Source organism: Mercenaria mercenaria, unplaced genomic scaffold (genome assembly GCF_021730395.1).
Source record: "Mercenaria mercenaria strain notata unplaced genomic scaffold, MADL_Memer_1 contig_3816, whole genome shotgun sequence".
In the NCBI taxonomy this organism is placed as follows: domain Eukaryota; kingdom Metazoa; phylum Mollusca; class Bivalvia; order Venerida; family Veneridae; genus Mercenaria; species Mercenaria mercenaria.
Window position 1 is genome coordinate 17,706 of NW_026461993.1, and position 16,957 is coordinate 34,662.

The 16,957-nt window shown below is 36.1% G+C and overlaps 1 protein-coding gene across 1 annotated transcript; it reads left to right on the plus strand.

The window, feature by feature from the left end:
- Window positions 1-753: 753 nt before the first annotated feature.
- LOC123543398 (kinesin-like protein KIF13A) lies at window positions 754-15,646 on the plus strand. The gene is made up of 9 exons (XM_053534575.1): window positions 754-828; window positions 3,805-3,951; window positions 4,411-4,536; window positions 4,781-4,944; window positions 5,533-5,665; window positions 6,400-6,643; window positions 7,525-7,651; window positions 11,728-11,783; window positions 15,471-15,646. Exons 1-9 carry the CDS (start codon window positions 754-756, stop codon window positions 15,506-15,508), a joined length of 1,110 nt encoding a protein of 369 aa, XP_053390550.1. The 3' UTR covers window positions 15,509-15,646.
- Window positions 15,647-16,957: the final 1,311 nt, after the last annotated feature.

The window sequence follows — 16,957 nt, forward strand, 5'->3', positions numbered from 1 at the left end:
GGTAGTTATTCTATTGTTTCAGTTCTAAAGAATGTGTATCAACTAGGAATAAACGAGATTTTAATCTTTTAACCATTAGCCTGCTAAATTTCAAAAATGTAATGGTCCATCATTCAATTTGGACAGTACCATTTATTATTCGAAGGGTGTTCAATGAATATTTGCTGACTGAATAGCGAACAGTGCAGACCATGATCAGACTGCACGGATGTGTAGGCTGATCCTGGTCTGCAGTGGTCACAAAAACAGAAATCGCTTGCTGCAAGAAGGCTAAAGTTAAAGGAAAGTCAATCCTTTTAACAAACAAAACTGTGACACGCTTTTCACAGATGAATGTGAAGGAATAGGTTATAGTGGCAGTCTATCTTACAGCTGAAACCAAATAGAACTGTTCTTAATGCATTTGCATTGGTCTTACTTTGGGGCCAGTTTTAATGGAGACTTAAGTCACAATGGTATTACAGTGCCAGTTTTCTTAGAGCTAACACCATTGGGAATGCTTAAAGGTGTTTGTTATAAAGAACTTGTCGCTCTGTAGCTTGTTGATATATAAAATATTCTTCTCTAATCAGAATAAAAAATATCGGCTTGTGTATAGAGATGTTTTAACAGGTGTTGCTAACAGAGGTTATTGTAAATATTTTTTTCTTGAGAGAGGAGCTTTTGTCTGTGAACCAGCGATACTGGTGCGTAGAAAACATCGCGGGAGTCAGGTTTGGTCGATGGAAAAGGTTTGAAAACAAGATAATTGACATGCAGGACATGTACGAGGACAGGAAGTCACAAGGAATCTCACTGAGGGTAGATGATTCTGATGAGTCCGAGTCGGTTTGTGTTGTCACGCTTAGCATGACATTTTTTTCTTTTTATTATGTCTCCCACCACACAGTGGTGTGGGAGACATATTGATTTACTCCTGTCTATGTGTCTGTCTGTCACAAATCTTGTCCGCACTCTAAGTCGAATAATTCTCATCTGATCTTCACAAGACTTGTACAAAATGTGTTTGACCATAAGTCCTTGGCCAAGTTCAATAACTAGCGAAATAGGCCCAGGCACTTCGGAATTATGGCCCTTGAATTACCGAAAATCGGCCTTTTTGCTCTTGTCTGCACTCTAAGTCGAACATTTCTCATCTGATCTTCACCAGACTTTAACAACATGTGTTTGACCATAAGTCCTCGGCCAAGTTCGATAACTAGCAAAATCGGCCCAGGCACTTCGGAATTATGGCCCTTGAATAACCGAAAATCGCCTTTTAATCTTGTCCGCACTCAAGGTTGAACATTTCTCTTCGGATCTTCACCAAACTTTAACAAAATGTGTTTGACCATGAGTCCTCAGCCAAGTTCGATAACTAACCAAATCGCCTGAGGCACTTCAGAATTATTGCCCTTGAATTACCCAAAATCAGAGGTATATTTATATTGAGTAATCAGTATATAAAGACTGACTTACTATTTAGATGATTAGGCAGTTGTGGGAGACATGTGCTTTTCTCAAAAGCAGTTCTAGTTTACTTTCTGTTTTTGCAGCTAAAGAACTTGAAAAGAGGGAAAAAATATGACATAAATATTTATTCACATATTTTCCACTATGTTAACCCAAGATGCAATTTTTTCAAAAGTTGGGTAGCTGTGAGTGAAAATGTAAGATCTTGTGTTTATGAGTGAAAGGTATTTTGATCCCATGTGCAAAGCAAACAGGTTATCTTATTATTTCATGTATTCCAAATTTTGTCCATTCTGTAGTGTCCATGCTAGTGAAAAATGTATTTGGCAGTTTTTAATCAGTGAAAAAAATGAATGTTTTCACTAAGAAGTTACATAATTATGTTTTTTCATATACACCATTACTTTGGGTTAACTTACTTGCCTTGAGCCCGCCTGCTGAGCTCAACAGAGAGAGAGCAGATCTACGGATCTCGGGGTTGTGAGTTCGAGCCCTGGGTGAGGCGTATGTTCTCCATGACGATTTGAGAAAAGACATTGTGTCTGAAATCATTCATCCTCCACCTCGGCTTAATGTGGGGAAGTTGGCAGTTAGAATCCAGGAACACTGGTTAGGTTAACTGCCTGCCATTGCTTAACTGAAATACTGTTGAAAAGCGGTGTTAAACCCAAAACAAACAAGCTTACCTGCCTTCGGAACAGAAGGTCAAAGGTTTGGCCCCACTGGAAGCAGTTGCTGCTGTTACCTATTAATAAGTTCCCAGCTAATGAAAAAATGAGTTACTGACTCCATTCATGCCTGTTCACTAACTTTCAAGGAAAGGTTTAGGAGATATTATACATGCTAATGATAAAAGGTTGAAAAACATAATAATAAAGACATTTTTCCAAACATTTTTGTAATTAGAAGGTCTGTTCACACTATTTCCCGTTTTTGATTTTCAGTTACGTATATAAAAAGAAAATAGTTTGTTTAAACTTTAGAAATATCAAGAAAGAAAATGATTCTGGAGAGAAGTTTTTGAACCCAGGCAAAACATTTCTTTGGAATTTCATTAATTAATGAACTTCCTTGTCATACTGTTTTGAAGTCTTTTAGCTGCACTATTACAGCTTGTGATTAATTTAGTTTTTGTTTAGCATTGTTCAACTGTGATGTATTAAGTGAAATGACTTAGAATAGTTTCTTTAATTGCCTAGCTTTTTGAATCAGAAATAGATTAAGATTGCTCTTGAGGAAATCTTTATTGCAGTTTTAATTATACGAGTGCACAAGATTGCAGGATTATTCAGTAGTCATGCATGTCTGTTGTCATTACGTGTTTGCTTTCAGTTCAGTGGATGTATTAAAGCAAAAAATCAGTATTTCAAACTTGTTTCAAACCATTTTTGTGCCTTTTAAGATATGGGGTGGGGAAGGGATGCACACAGATTATATTTGACTTGTTCGTACTATGGGTTTGTATGGAGAGTTTTGTGTCAGACTTTGAATTGTTAAAATTCCACATATCACATTTATATAATGATCTTAGCGTCTTCTGATTTCCATAAAGGGTTGTTTTAAGATACTATTTATGGACATACAGCCTTCTGTAAAGTTGTACTAAACTGCGTATTTAAGGCATTAGTTAGGTACAGACTTCTGTAAAGTTGTACTAAACTGCGTATTTAAGGCATTAGTTAGGTACAGACTTCTGTAAAGTTGTACTAAACTGCGTATTTAAGGCATTAGTTAGGTAGAATCATTTTCAAAACCTGGTTATCAAATTGGGAAATACCTTTGGTTAGAAATGTCAGTTTTTCATGGAATTTCAATCTTTTTATAATAGTAATGAGTTTGAGTTGCTGAGTTGTGTTGAAGTGCATGCTGGGTATATTAGCAGTTTTAAGACTTTGTTTCTGAGGCAGATTGACAGGTCCAAGGCCCTTGTTGGACCTCCAGTGCCTAATGGTTAAGATGACTAACTATGAAACTCTTGCCCCTTAGTGCTTCAGGTGTGTGCACTGATTGGGAAGTAGAATTCTTTCATTTGAGGAAGTCACCCAGCTGGGTTCTAGGTTTCTAGGCTTATCCTTCCAGCAGTCTGGGTTGTTGTCGTATTACCTTACACCAGTTATAGGCAAATGTTTGCTTCAGTGAAAGTTTTCAGTTATTAACAATATCTTTATAACAGAACGACCTGGACTATTTAAAAAGGACTCAAAATTATTCTAGTGTTATGAAATTTTGCATGTCTTTAGCATATTTTTATCAATTATTAAAAGCAGCTGTGCATCGAGAGAAACAGTCAAGGTGAAATGTACAAGAAACTTAATTTCTCATCAGACATGTTAAATATTTTATCTCTTTCAGGATGACGGACCACCTCAGAAAGGAGATCCATTCTATGAATCGTATGAGAACCACAATCTGATTGGGGTAGCTAATGTGTTTCTGGACTGTCTTTTTTATGATGTTAAACTGGACTATCAAGTACCAATCATCAGTCAGCAGGGAGAGGTAGGCTGTTTTATATTATAATACTCTATTTATTTATTTTTTAAAGTCCGGCAATGGAGTGTCAGATTCAGTGGCTGAAAGTCTGATTTAAAGCCATTAAGGAGCTTAATTGAATTACAGTTTATACTTGATGAATGCACTTTAAGTCAATACAAATGCCTGTTTGAAAACTCAAGAAGGAGTCATGGACCAGGTGTTGATTCTGTTGAAAGCTTGTCTGTTTTTGCCTTCCACCACAGTACTCAGCGTTACGTATTTTAAAAAAACACACAACAAAAAATAGGCTGCCTTTGGCTAAATAATGGAGGAAGAAAGTTCTTAGTTCAGAATGCACACATACATGAATATATTTAACATAGTGTGTAAAGGATACCGACATAAAATATAATTGGTAGACCTTAAATACAACCAATTAGTAACGTAAATGTCATTAAAAGTCATATATATATATATATACAGGTTGCCGGCAAACTACATATGGAGATATCTAAGCTGGGCAGCGGGATCATGGATCGTTATGCAGACATAAATGATGATAGTGACAATGAGGAAGGCAATGAAGATGATGCTGATCAATCAATGTCAGTAGGAGCACCGCTTTAATCAGAGTAAGATAAATGCTTTTTTCTTTTTGCCAAATTTTCAATAATCTGTGCTAAATGATGTGTCATTTAGGTGAAGCAACAATTTAAACAGCAACAGAACATTTTAATACTCGAAAAGCTATTGTGATTAATTTCAATTTATACACAGAAAGTAATATGATTGATATTTGTCAAACATTTTCTAAGTTTAACTGTTAATGTTTGTTTTAATCTGTCCTTTATAGGTAAAGATTTGTGAAGCAAAAGGCCTGCCAAAGGATCTATCAAATTTTGTGTTCTGCCAGTACTCTTTCTGGGGTCATGATGACCCCATCTCTGTCCCACCAGAGATACACCCAGACACTAGTAAAAAGGACAATGTGGCTAGATCCAACTCTCTTGTTGACAGGTATAATGATAATAAATACCTTGCTTAAATCACTTACTCATCACTGCCCTGAGTGCACCACTCATCACTGCCCTGAGTGCACCACAAGGATGTTCAGTTATTTCATGTAAGGAATTCCTCCAGCTAGCACACTGATAATGGGTGGTTTTAACAAAGTTCCCACCCATATCTGGAATGATGCTCGTAGGGGAGGGGTCTTCCTCCACCGTTGAAAGCTAAGAGTTGCAGTATGTCATAAATTACACAATCTTACCAATTAAAGTACTTCATATATCATTCTAAAATTGAAAATTTGATGTACTGAAGTGAATAACTACTGCATTAATGATTATATATGACAAGATTTTACCTATTATTTATGCCTTTAAGTTATTACAATATGCATAGATGAAAAAATTAAGCCAGGTATACATGATGTTGCAAGCATGGTGAGTCAATAAACATCTTATAGAACCTGCAAGATACCATAATAAGAAACTCTGACTAATAACTGTAAATAATACCTTAACCCGAGCATGGGAATTCAAATTTGAAAATGGCTGACAATTACTGACAGATACATCTGATGAAAGCATGTTTAACTTTCAGATGGCATGAAGTAACCAGGAAAATAGAACTGTGGATTGAGATACATGAAGTTAATGACCAAGGTGAATATGCCCCTGTAGAGGTCAAACCTCAGGCTGACGTCCCAGCTGCCGGAGTATTTCAGCTAAGACAGGTAAATTGAAATGCACATGTAAAATAAATACTATTTAACGTAGCGGACCCATTATGACAGTTGGCAAGTAACATATTCTCCACAGGCAGTTTCGGCATTCTCAGGTTTTTACAGAAAGCCTTACGCGCATTGAGGTACTTTTGCCCAAAGAACGCCAGACCAGAATGTGTGATAGCACAGAAATTGCTGTGTTTCACTATGTGTCCGGTACCTTAATTCTTCATTCTGTTTGCAATATCTATTAGTAATTAGTAAATTGTTATAATTGTACACCTACAGTTGAACTCGGCATTTAGACAACTTTTGAATTGAGATTACTCACTGAGGTCACATTGTAATAGTGAAAAGTCTTAAATGGATATTGCTATATTAATACTTGAGTATCCAATAGGTTAGTGAAGACAGTGGTAGTATGCTGAGCATTTACTGCAGACACTACGTCATCCAGAAGCTTAAAATGTTTTAAGATGTTTGGCTAAAAATGTTGATAAATGGTAAAATATTTTTTTTTTAAACTTTGAAATCTTTGTTGGTACAGCTATAATGGATAAAAACCTTTTTAAAAAGACAAAGGTATCTTAAATGAATGAAATAAAGAGTGCTTTAAGTTATTGTTCTCTGAAGGGCAAACATTCGGAGAGGTTTTCTATAGAGCATTTTTACCATACTGTACACATACATTACTGATTTTCATTTTAATGATGTTTGTATAAATACAACTTCAATACTTACAGGGCCATGCCAGACGTATACTCACTCGTATAAAGTCCCGGGGTGACTCAGGCACTCTTCCATTAATCTGTGATAGTATAAGCTCGCTTGCCATTGGTTGTATTTGTGCCCGCTCCAAGATACAGAAAGGCTTGGACAGTTACCAAGAGGAAGATCTAGGTCATTTGAGAGATCGCTGGAATGATGCTTTATCAAGGAGGCATAAATATCTGGACAGCCAAATACAGAGTCTTATAAATAAAACTGGTGAGATATGATAGCTTAAACTCAGTGTTTTTGCATAAATATCAGATTTTTTTTATAATTACTGGCTGAAATATAGTTGCTTAAGTGCATAAGTTATGCTTGAAGACACTTACATTTCAAGGGCTAAGTGCAAAACTTCTGTATCTTTTTATGCCCCCAAAGGGAGGCATATTAGTTTTCAACTGTCCGTCCGTTAGTTTGTTCGTTTGTCACAACGTTAACTTTTTGCATGAAGGCACTTTACTTGCGAACCACTGCACCCAGGACCTTCAAACTTCACTTGCTGATGGTACTTATTGAGTACACGACCCCTATTGACTTTGGGGTCACCAGGTCAAAGGTCAAGGTGCTGCGGGGGGGGGGGGCATTTGTCACCATTAGTGACAGCTCTTGTTTCTTTATTTATATACAGTTCAGTTTTGTGCTCAGCCCTCAATTTAAAAGTGTTTATTATCATTTTGGGTTTCATAAGTATAGGTTATAGTTTATGTTGTGAGTGAACAAAGCTTAAAGTTTGTATGCATCATTTTAGAGTCAAAGTCCTTGAAGAAACAAGCTCTGATATTTGATAAGAGTGGTTATTGTTGTAACATGGGAGTCTGGAAACTGAATTATTATCATATGCAGTTGAAATCCCTTCATAATTGTTGAAATATGATTTTCATCCTTGATAGCAGTCTATTGTCCATATGTGCTTGACTGGTTTTCTGATTACTAAATAGGTTTTTCAGTCTGGCTTTAACTTTTTTTGACTGGTTCACTGATTTATGACCTGGAAAAAACTATGATAGAGAATGTGTGTGCCTGGTATTCAGATTAAATTCTGTTTTGAACTGGTTTATAATTATTCTAGACTAGTTCACTGATTTATACATTTTCAGATAAAACTGAAGCAGACTGTGATAGAGAAAGCGCATTAATAGACCAGTGGGTATCACTGACTGAGGAAAGAAATGCTGTGATGGTTCCCGTAGCAGGCAGTGAAATTCCAGGGGCACCAGCAGACTGGTAATGATTTTTGAGTTAATATCGTAGTGTGAGAAAAGAAGACTGCTAGTCTAAAGGTCCTGTTTATCCATAGCCAGATAAAATCCTCTAGGGCTGTCACCCCAGATTTTTCCTCTTTGACAGTATCACAGAAAGCAGTACACCTGTAGTCATTTTTTCTTCCTCTCTGATTTATTTTGGGAGGCTTTCTGACAAAATTTGTGCTCTAATTGAACTTTTATTTCTGGTCCTTTTGGGAAAATGGGGTTTCACTATAATGGAGTTACCTCCCATTTACATGTTAACAAAGTGTGCTATCACTTTGCTTGGTTGTGTTTATATCTTCTTACAGAAGAAGCTTGTGTTCAGAATTGTGCAGGAGGTTCACCCTTACCCTGCTAAATTTCTATAATGAACTTGTTGTCTTTCAATTTGGACAGTACCATTAACTGTTTAAAGGGGTGCTTATCAAAACAAAAAGATTTTGACTGAATAGCAAACAGGGCAGATCATGATCAGACTGCACGGATGGGCAGGCGATCGTGATCTACACTGGTCGCAAAGGCCAAGTCAATCGTGTCCATCATGTTAAGTGTTAATTAGGTTTAAGCAGCAATTGAAGCAGAACTGAAATGCTTTTGTGTAACCCCTGTATTAAAAAAAAAAGATTTTTTTGGGGGAAAAAAATTGATGCTTTTTTTCTGGAGAAATTGGGCTACATAACAATTAATTGTTAAAGAATACCTATTATTATTATGGGGCTATAATTTCCATTCTATGGCATATCCTCTGATAAGTGATGCACATTCCAAAAAAATAAATCGCCACAAATGAAATTGGTTCCATCAGTTTTGCCTCTCAATTTTCTGCTTTCATTTATTCAGATAAACCTAGTTGTCCTTAAAATTTGTTCACTGTTTTGTTAGCTCACCTGTCACATAGTGACAAGGTGAGCTTTTGTTATCGCGCAGCGTCCGTTGTCCGTGCGTGCGTGCGTAAACTTTTGCTTGTGACCACTCTAGAGGTCACATTTTTCATGGGATCTTTATGAAAGTTGGTCAGAATGTTCACTTGATGATATCTAGGTCAAGTTCGAAACTGGGTCATGTGCGGTCAAAAACTAGGTCAGTAGGTCTAAAAATAGAAAAACCTTGTGACCTCTCTAGAGGCCATACTTTTCAATGGATCTTCATGAAAATTGGTGAGAATGTTAACCTTGAAGATATCTAGGTCAAGTTTGAAACTGGGTCAACTGCGGTCAAAAACTAGGTCAGTAGGTCAAATAATAGAAAAACCTTGTGACCTCTGTAGAGGCCGTATTTTTCATGGGATCTGCATGAAAATTGATCAGAATGTTTATCTTGATGATATCTAGGTCAAGTTCGAAACTGGGTCAACTGCGTTCAAAAACTAGGTCAGTAGGTCAAATAATAGAAAATCCTTGTGACCTCTCTAGAGGTCATATTTTTCATTGGATCTGCATGAAAATTGGTCAGAATGTTTATCTTGATGATACCTAGGTCAAGTTCGAAACTGGGTCACGTCCGGTCCAAAACTAGGTCAGTAGGTCAAATAATAGAAAAACATTGTGACCTCTCTAGAGGTCATATTTTTCATGGGATCTGCATGAAAATTGGTCAGATTGTTCATCTTGATAATATCTAGGTCAAGTTTGAAACTGGGTCACATACGATAAAAAACTAGGTCAGTAGGTCAAATAATAGAAAAACCTTGTGACCACTCTAGAGGCCATATTTTTCATGAGATCTTCATGAAAATTGGTGAGAATGTTCACCTTGATGATATCTAGGTCAAGTAGAAAACTGGGTCACATGCCTTTAAAAACTAGGTCATTATGTAAAGTAATAGCAAAACCTTGTGACCTCTCTAGAGGCCATATTTTTCAATGGATCTTCATGAAAATTGGTCGGAATTTTTATCTTGATGATATCTAGGTCAAATTCAGAACTAGGTCACATGAGCTCAAAAACTAGGTCACTATGTCAAATAATAGAAAAAACGACATCATACTCAGTTCATGTGGGGACAGGTGAGCAATTCAGGACCATCATGGTCCTCTTGTTTTTTATTGCCAGCTAACAGAAATCTTTCCTTTAGATTCAGTCTTGATGTGATGATGCTGTATTTGCAGCGGCCCACAGACTCTAGGGACTTGTTCTTACCAGAGCAATATCTGTGTCATTTTCTTTTCTCTGGTTATAATTTCCCTGAACAACACCAGGAACTATTTTTGTGGCAACCCATTATTGAATTATACATCTAGGATAGGAAGAAATTAAAATCTTCATTTAACAAGAATAAAGTTACATGACACTGAAAGAGTAGATATCTTTTGTGTCACATTCTTGAGATATTTTTATTGGTAAGAATTTGTATATTGAGCAACATTCACTCCTTCACAGCTGTTTTAATTGGTTGAGTTTTGCTTGTTGCAGTTATTGGGAAAATGGAATTTTTTGTAAATATTGGTCAATATAATTTTAATTTACAGAGTGCTTTGTCAGCTTTTTTAGGGTTGCTGTCTGACTATGAATCTAAGGATTGAATTTTATCTCAGGCATGAGTTATTAAATAAATAACACTCTCCATCTGAATCATTTCTCACCCTCTGTCTAATGTTGAGAAGTTGATCAGGAAAATGAGAGTTTACTTCCTTAGTAGAATTGCTGATAATGGCTAGATCACCTTAGCTTCACATACCTGATATATTATTGGAACTCAGTGTTCAGAAACAACCCAAACAAATGGGTTTTAATATGTGAAATCTGTCATTAGCGCTTTGCAACCTGTAAGGATCCAGACCAGATACAAAATGCATAGATGCGAGGATAAATGAATGAACAGTATGAATGTGTGGATAAACAAACAGTATGGATGTGTGGAAAAATTAGAGTATGGATGTGTGGATAAATGAACAGTATTGATGTGTGGCTAAACAAGCAGTATGGATAAAAAAACAGTATGGATGTGTGGATAAGCAAATAGTATGGATGTGTTGATAAACAAATGATGTGGATGTGTGGATAAGCAAATAGTATGGATGTGTGGATAAACAAATGATGTGGATGTGTGGATAAGCAAACAGTATTGATGTGTGGCTAAACAAGCAGTATGGATGTGTGGATAAGCAAACAGTATGGATGTGGGGATAAACAAATGATGTGGATGTGTGGATAAGCAAATAGTATGGATGTGTGGATAAACAAACAGTATGGATGTGTGGATAAATGAACAGTATGGATGTATGGATAACCAAACAGTATGGATGTGGGGATAAACAAACAGTATGGATGTGTGGATAAACAGACAGTATGGATGTGTGGATTAACAAACAGTATGGATGTGGGGATAAACAAACAGTATGGATGTGGGGATAAACAAACAGTATGGATGTGTGGATAAACAGACAGTATGGATGTGTGGATAAACAAACAGTATGGATGTGGGGATAAACAAACAGTATGGATGTGGGGATAAACAAATAGTATGGATGTTTGGATAAACAGACAGTATAGATGTGTGGATAAACAAACAGTATGGATGTGGGGATAAACAAACAGTATGGATGTGGGGATAAACAAGCAGTATGGATGTGGTGATAAACAAACAGTATGGATGTGGGGGTAAACAAACAGTATGGATGTGGTGATAAACAAACAGTATGGATGTGGGGATAAACAAGCAGTATGGATGTGGGGATAAACAAACAGTATGGATGTGGGGATAAACAAACAGTATGGATGGGTGGGTAAACAAACAGTATGGATGTGTGGATAAACAAACTGTATGGATGAAACAGTATGGATAAACAAACAGTATGGATGTGTGGATAAACAAACAGTATGGATGTGTGGATAAATGAGCAGTATGGATGTGTGGATAAACAAACAGTATGGATGTGTGGGTAAACAAACAGTATGGATGTGTGGATAAACAAACAGTATGGATGTGTGGGTAAACAAACAGTATGGATATAGGGATAAAAAAACATGTGCACTTAACAAATCCTTGCTGGTCACTAAGCCCTTACATTGGTTTTCACACAGTGGAGCTGAAATTCATACTTTATTTTTCAGGGAAGCTCCGCCTGACATGGAACAACATCGACCAGTGCTCTTTCTGGATTTAAATTGTACGTATTGTCTGATTCAATCTTACAATTTTAATATTTTTCTTTCAACATTATTTTTAAGATTTCAAGGTAATTGTTACTCAGTTCCTATGAGGAGCCAACTAGTTCAATGACATCAGGTTCTTGAAAGAAAATTTTAATGGAATCGATAGGCAGAGAAATGTAATATCTAATAAAGCCCTGCATGCTTTGAACTAAAATCCTTATAATCTGTTAAAGCTCTATTTTAATGAGAGCTTAAAGGACCTAGCATTGGGATTAGTGTCAGAAAATTTTTAGAACATGAAAATCAAGTTGACAGTTATGTAGGACATAGAAAATAAAAAAAAGTGGATAATAATTATCTAGCTAGTCCAAAACCAGTCATTTTAATTAATACACCATTCAATTTACCCAGTGTGTTACGTGTTGTCACCTTGTCTTCCATTGGTTCTGTTTTAATAGCAGTTTATTTGTTATGGCTTTAAATATGACCATTTTGCATAAAATGTTTTGCTGAAAGGTAACGCTCAGTTTTTTGCAACATCAGCTTCTGCAGCTTTTTTGTTTTCTTTACTCCATCTCAAATAAGATTAATATAGTCATAAAAAGAAAATGCCCTAAAATCTCAGTTATAAACCAGATTTAAAAATAATCTGGTCTCGGAAATATGCCAATGATTCCTGCAGTATTGGTAAAGAAGTCTCCAACATTCAACATGCTCTATAGACAGAATAATAGTGTGTTGGCCTGAAAAAAAACAGATGATGTGTGGTCAGTATTATTGTAAAATTTTGTCAAGGTCTGAAATGAAATAGAAAAATAGGGAAACTGCAAAGGTGGCTCTCAACAAAAGTGAAAATGTTGCAGGCTCCTTTTGACCGAGCTTGTTCATGGATGGTTGTGGAAATGCATATGCTACCGTTCATGCCATCAAGCCCCAGGTTGAGCAGAACTTGGTGTTTAAGATCACGTTTTGTCTTCTCTTCAGTGGCTGAAGCTTAAAAGTGGCTGTGACCAAGAATATTTTTCCAAAACCTTTTATCTTGATAAATAACTTACACTAAGCTGATTTTGTTTCCTTATACTGATAATAGTACATCAAAGTAAGCCGACAAATCCTTGTAAAAAGTTGAAATAGGCCACACTTACCAGGATTCTATGGTATGATAAAATATCTGAATTTAGGAATATGTAACCAGATGATCCCTTTTAGCTTGAGGACACTGAGATACTGTAAAGTCATTTAACTTGGTGTATATTAAAATGTGAGGTTTTGGCAGATGTGGCTATTTTATTTGGACATGACATTTATGGGTCTTAAATGTTAAAAAATACATAAATGGGGAATTTTATTTGTTAATTTAGGTTACGTTTTGTGGGAAGGCCATTTTTCAGGACAGGTCCTGATTTTAGGCTTTTGACTGCCAGAATTTCCCTTTATAGCTCTATTGAAAAAGAAGATATCAGGGTTGTTTTTTTATTTATTTATTTATTTATTTATTTATTTATTTATTTCATTGAGACCTGCATAGGCTGATAGCAAAATCCCAAAAAGTAGTCCCTCACAAATATTAATGATTTCACAGTACGACTTGAATCACTTGAGTTTCTTGTAGTTTGATTCATTTTGTTGTGTCTAGAAAATTAAAGAGTCTGTTAGATGAAAAATTGCTTATGGTTAGATAAATTTGTTTTCTTGTCCAGTAATTCCTCATGTCTTATAAATGTCATTGTATTATCTGCTTAGAGGCAAAACAGATATAAAAGTAGGCCTTTGGTGTCAATAAAATCACGGAAATGGCCTCTAAATCTTTTGTCAGTAAATAAAATGTCAGGTTTTTCAGAAATGATAACACTTTATAAAGAAGTGAGTCAGTCATGTTGTTCAAACTAATGAAGTCTAAATCAGGATTTAATTATGTCTGGCTTAGAGATTTATAAAATATTTTTATTCAAGAAAGTTGTTGGAGAAATACACCGGAACAAATTGAGTTGTCTATGTAGCCCAGGAATTCCATTACTTCTGTCTGATTTTGTGATAAGTACAAAAGTTATTGTGTTTTATTTGAGTTATATGCTATCTTGCAGCCATAAGTACATATTTTTACGTAAGCACCACAAAGGTCAAGGTCACTTATTACAAAGAGTTTTAAAGTGTAACTATGAAGCCTAGCCAGGTCATATTAAATCGTCATAAAGTCCAGAAGGCTACACAACCAGGTTTCTGGAGTTTGATTCTGTAATTCCAACTGAAATTATTTCTAGCCTATGTGATGTAAAATGCTATTGCTATTGAGAATCATACAGCTGTTTCAAGGTCAAGGTCAGTTTGAATCAAGATTATGATGATTAATTGAGCTATGTAGATCAAAATGTTCATCTACTATGTACTTGAATATACACATGGTATTCCTATCAATGGTATTTATAGCACGAGTGTTGCCCTTAATCCAGAACCTTCACATAGTAATCAACTGTTTGTAGTGTTCATTTCTTAGCTTACCCTTACAGAAGCAAGCCTCTGTGGCGTACATGCTGCGTATTTGCTGTGTATATGCCGCGAACACAGTAGTACGCCAGAGGAGTACATTTTACATACACCGCATGCCGCGTACATGCCGCGTACTATTTCGACGAGTACACAGCATGTACGCAGGAGGTCACTAGTGCACTTCAAGTACGCAGCACAGACTCTGAAAATTTAAGGAGTACACTGCATGTACGCAGGAGGGACTTGTACAAGAAAATAGTACACTGCATGTACACCGCAGATACTTCGAAATTTATAACACTTATATTAGTTGCATTAAAGTTGTTTCCCCTTGATGCAGTTACGCCATTTTGTTCAGATGTTTACCAAATTACATGCTACAAAAATTGATTTATTTCATTGAAAAGTGGATGAAGAAAAGCATACTAATTTATTTGATAACATCAATCTACATTATTTTGGTAAGGTAAATACTTATTGATGCATGTCACTTATCTTTTTTCTGTTTTTTTTTTGTCCAAATGATCAGCATTTGCATAAGAAAGTTGGTGGGGTAAGGAATTTACATTATCACAGCAGTTTTGCCACAAGAGTACACAGCATGTATGCAGCAGGAGTACACAGCATGTACGCCGCAGGACTCGGGCCAGGAGTACACAGAATGTACGCCGCAGGAGTACACAGCATGTACGCTGCAGGAGTACACAGCATGTACGCCGCAGGAGTACACAGCATGTACGCCGCAGGGGTAGTACACCGCAGGCTCATTTGCATGTGAAAAGTGTATGTGCCGCGTACATGCTGCGTACTATTTCCCGCATACTAAATTCCTCCAGCGTACATCCTGTGTACTATGTAGTCCACAGCATGTACGCAGCAAGTAGTACGCGGCAGAGCTCATTTGCATGTCAAAAGTGTACTACAAACGTACTATCGGTGTATGTGCGGTGTATATCCTGCGTACTATTTAAAGCCCTTGATTTCAGTACACATCATGTACGCATCATATACGCTGTATGTACACAGCAAGAGTACGCAGCAGGCCTTTTTCTTCTGTAAGGGTAGTCCCTTTGATGACAGCTGTAAAAAGGTTAGACTGTCCTTCCTGCTGAATTTACTAAGATATCATGCATGTCTTTGATTGATAAAAATTGGCAGAAAACCTGATGTGTATACAACTATATATAAAAAAAACAACTTTGTATTAATTTCAGGTGTGTGCCATTGCATCTTGGGATTCTTCAATCCATGACTGGGCGAACCTGAATCGTATAACTGGAGCAGAAGATCGTGTGTATTTGATACTTAAGGTGGTGTTGCGACTAAGTCACCCTGCTTACATGGAAGTTGTGCTGCGTAAACGTATCTGTGTGAATGTAAAACATCGTAACATGAGTCTGACAGACAAACTGAAGAAAAAGATGTGGTATGGCGGGGTAAGTCTATGATATGTTTAATATCTTAAAAGTTTTTGTGATTATAGGCTGAACACCACTAAATACAAACTGTTCTTTATTTCATATAAAATCCACTTACTAAGTAACATTTTTTGGACATTTTCTAGTATATCAGATGTTAGAGACTTGTATTCCAGTAAAGAACTATATCCCAACTGTAGAAAAAGAAAAGGGGTGTTAACTTTATATAAGAAAGCTACAATTTGTTAAATACAACTCACTGGATTTGCTCCTTCCCATTTCTTTCAATGTCTCTTTCTTAGACTTAAGTTCCTATGCTGCCATTTTTTATCTAGCATGCAATAGGAACATTCCAAGTTTGATAGCATGCTACAAATACATGCTGAAACACAGTTACTATTGAGGACGGGCACAAGGAAAGGAAGAAAGATTAGGACTATTTATTTTTGGCCTACTTGTGACCAGCATAGGCTTACATTTGATTTGGTAGCAATCAGCCTATAATGGAGGTTTATATACATACATATATTCATAAACCTGAAAGATATATTTCAGAAATGTAACACCAGTAATGACTATATTTAAATGTAGTCAGACATGTATATTAATTAAGACCAGACTTGAGATAGTCAAAAACTGATAATGACAAAGTTGTCTTTGTTTACCAAGAATCTTCTTGATGTAGGTTATAGAACTATTTTAAATTAGACCTTTAAAAAGTACTAGTAATGTAAATTGTCCTTTAAAAAGTACTAGTAATGTAAATTGTCATAATATTGATCATAATCTTTAATTATACATTGATGCATTGGCTTGATGATTGTTCTTGTTTCTTCCAGGAAAGCCTACATGCGAGTGGTGTCACATTTGATGTTGTCTCAAACATTCCAAAGGTAATCTTATACTGGCAGAACTTTACTTAGCTCCAGCACTATCTCATTTATTGATAAGCTGGTGGGTTTTGTCTATCATCATAGTCTGTTTGGAGGAAACAATATTTTTAGTGTAATGGCTTCAAACTTTACTAACCCACTGCCTTAGCTGTTGAAATATACAGTAAGTCATTAGAGCTATTTCTAAATCCATCTTTAAAATGGGAAGTTTGAAACCAATTTTGTACTAGATACAGTCAGACTTCATTCGCTCAAACTAAACAGGGCCAGCAGAATTTTTGGTACGAGCCATCAAACAAAAGTACATTGTATAGGGATTTGGACGGGACCAGACAATGAATTTAAGAGAAGGGTGGTGTTGAAATTAATTTAGTTCAAATGAACAAAATT

Bases quoted from the DNA above. Each gene is read 5' to 3' on its own strand.
- LOC123543398 (XM_053534575.1), top strand. From the start codon at position 754: ATGCAGGACATGTACGAGGACAGGAAGTCACAAGGAATCTCACTGAGG. The intron at 6,644-7,524 runs GTGAGATATGAT...ATACATTTTCAG, and splicing joins GAGTCTTATAAATAAAACTG to ATAAAACTGAAGCAGACTGT. The intron at 11,784-15,470 runs GTACGTATTGTC...TATTAATTTCAG, and splicing joins GCTCTTTCTGGATTTAAATT to GTGTGTGCCATTGCATCTTG.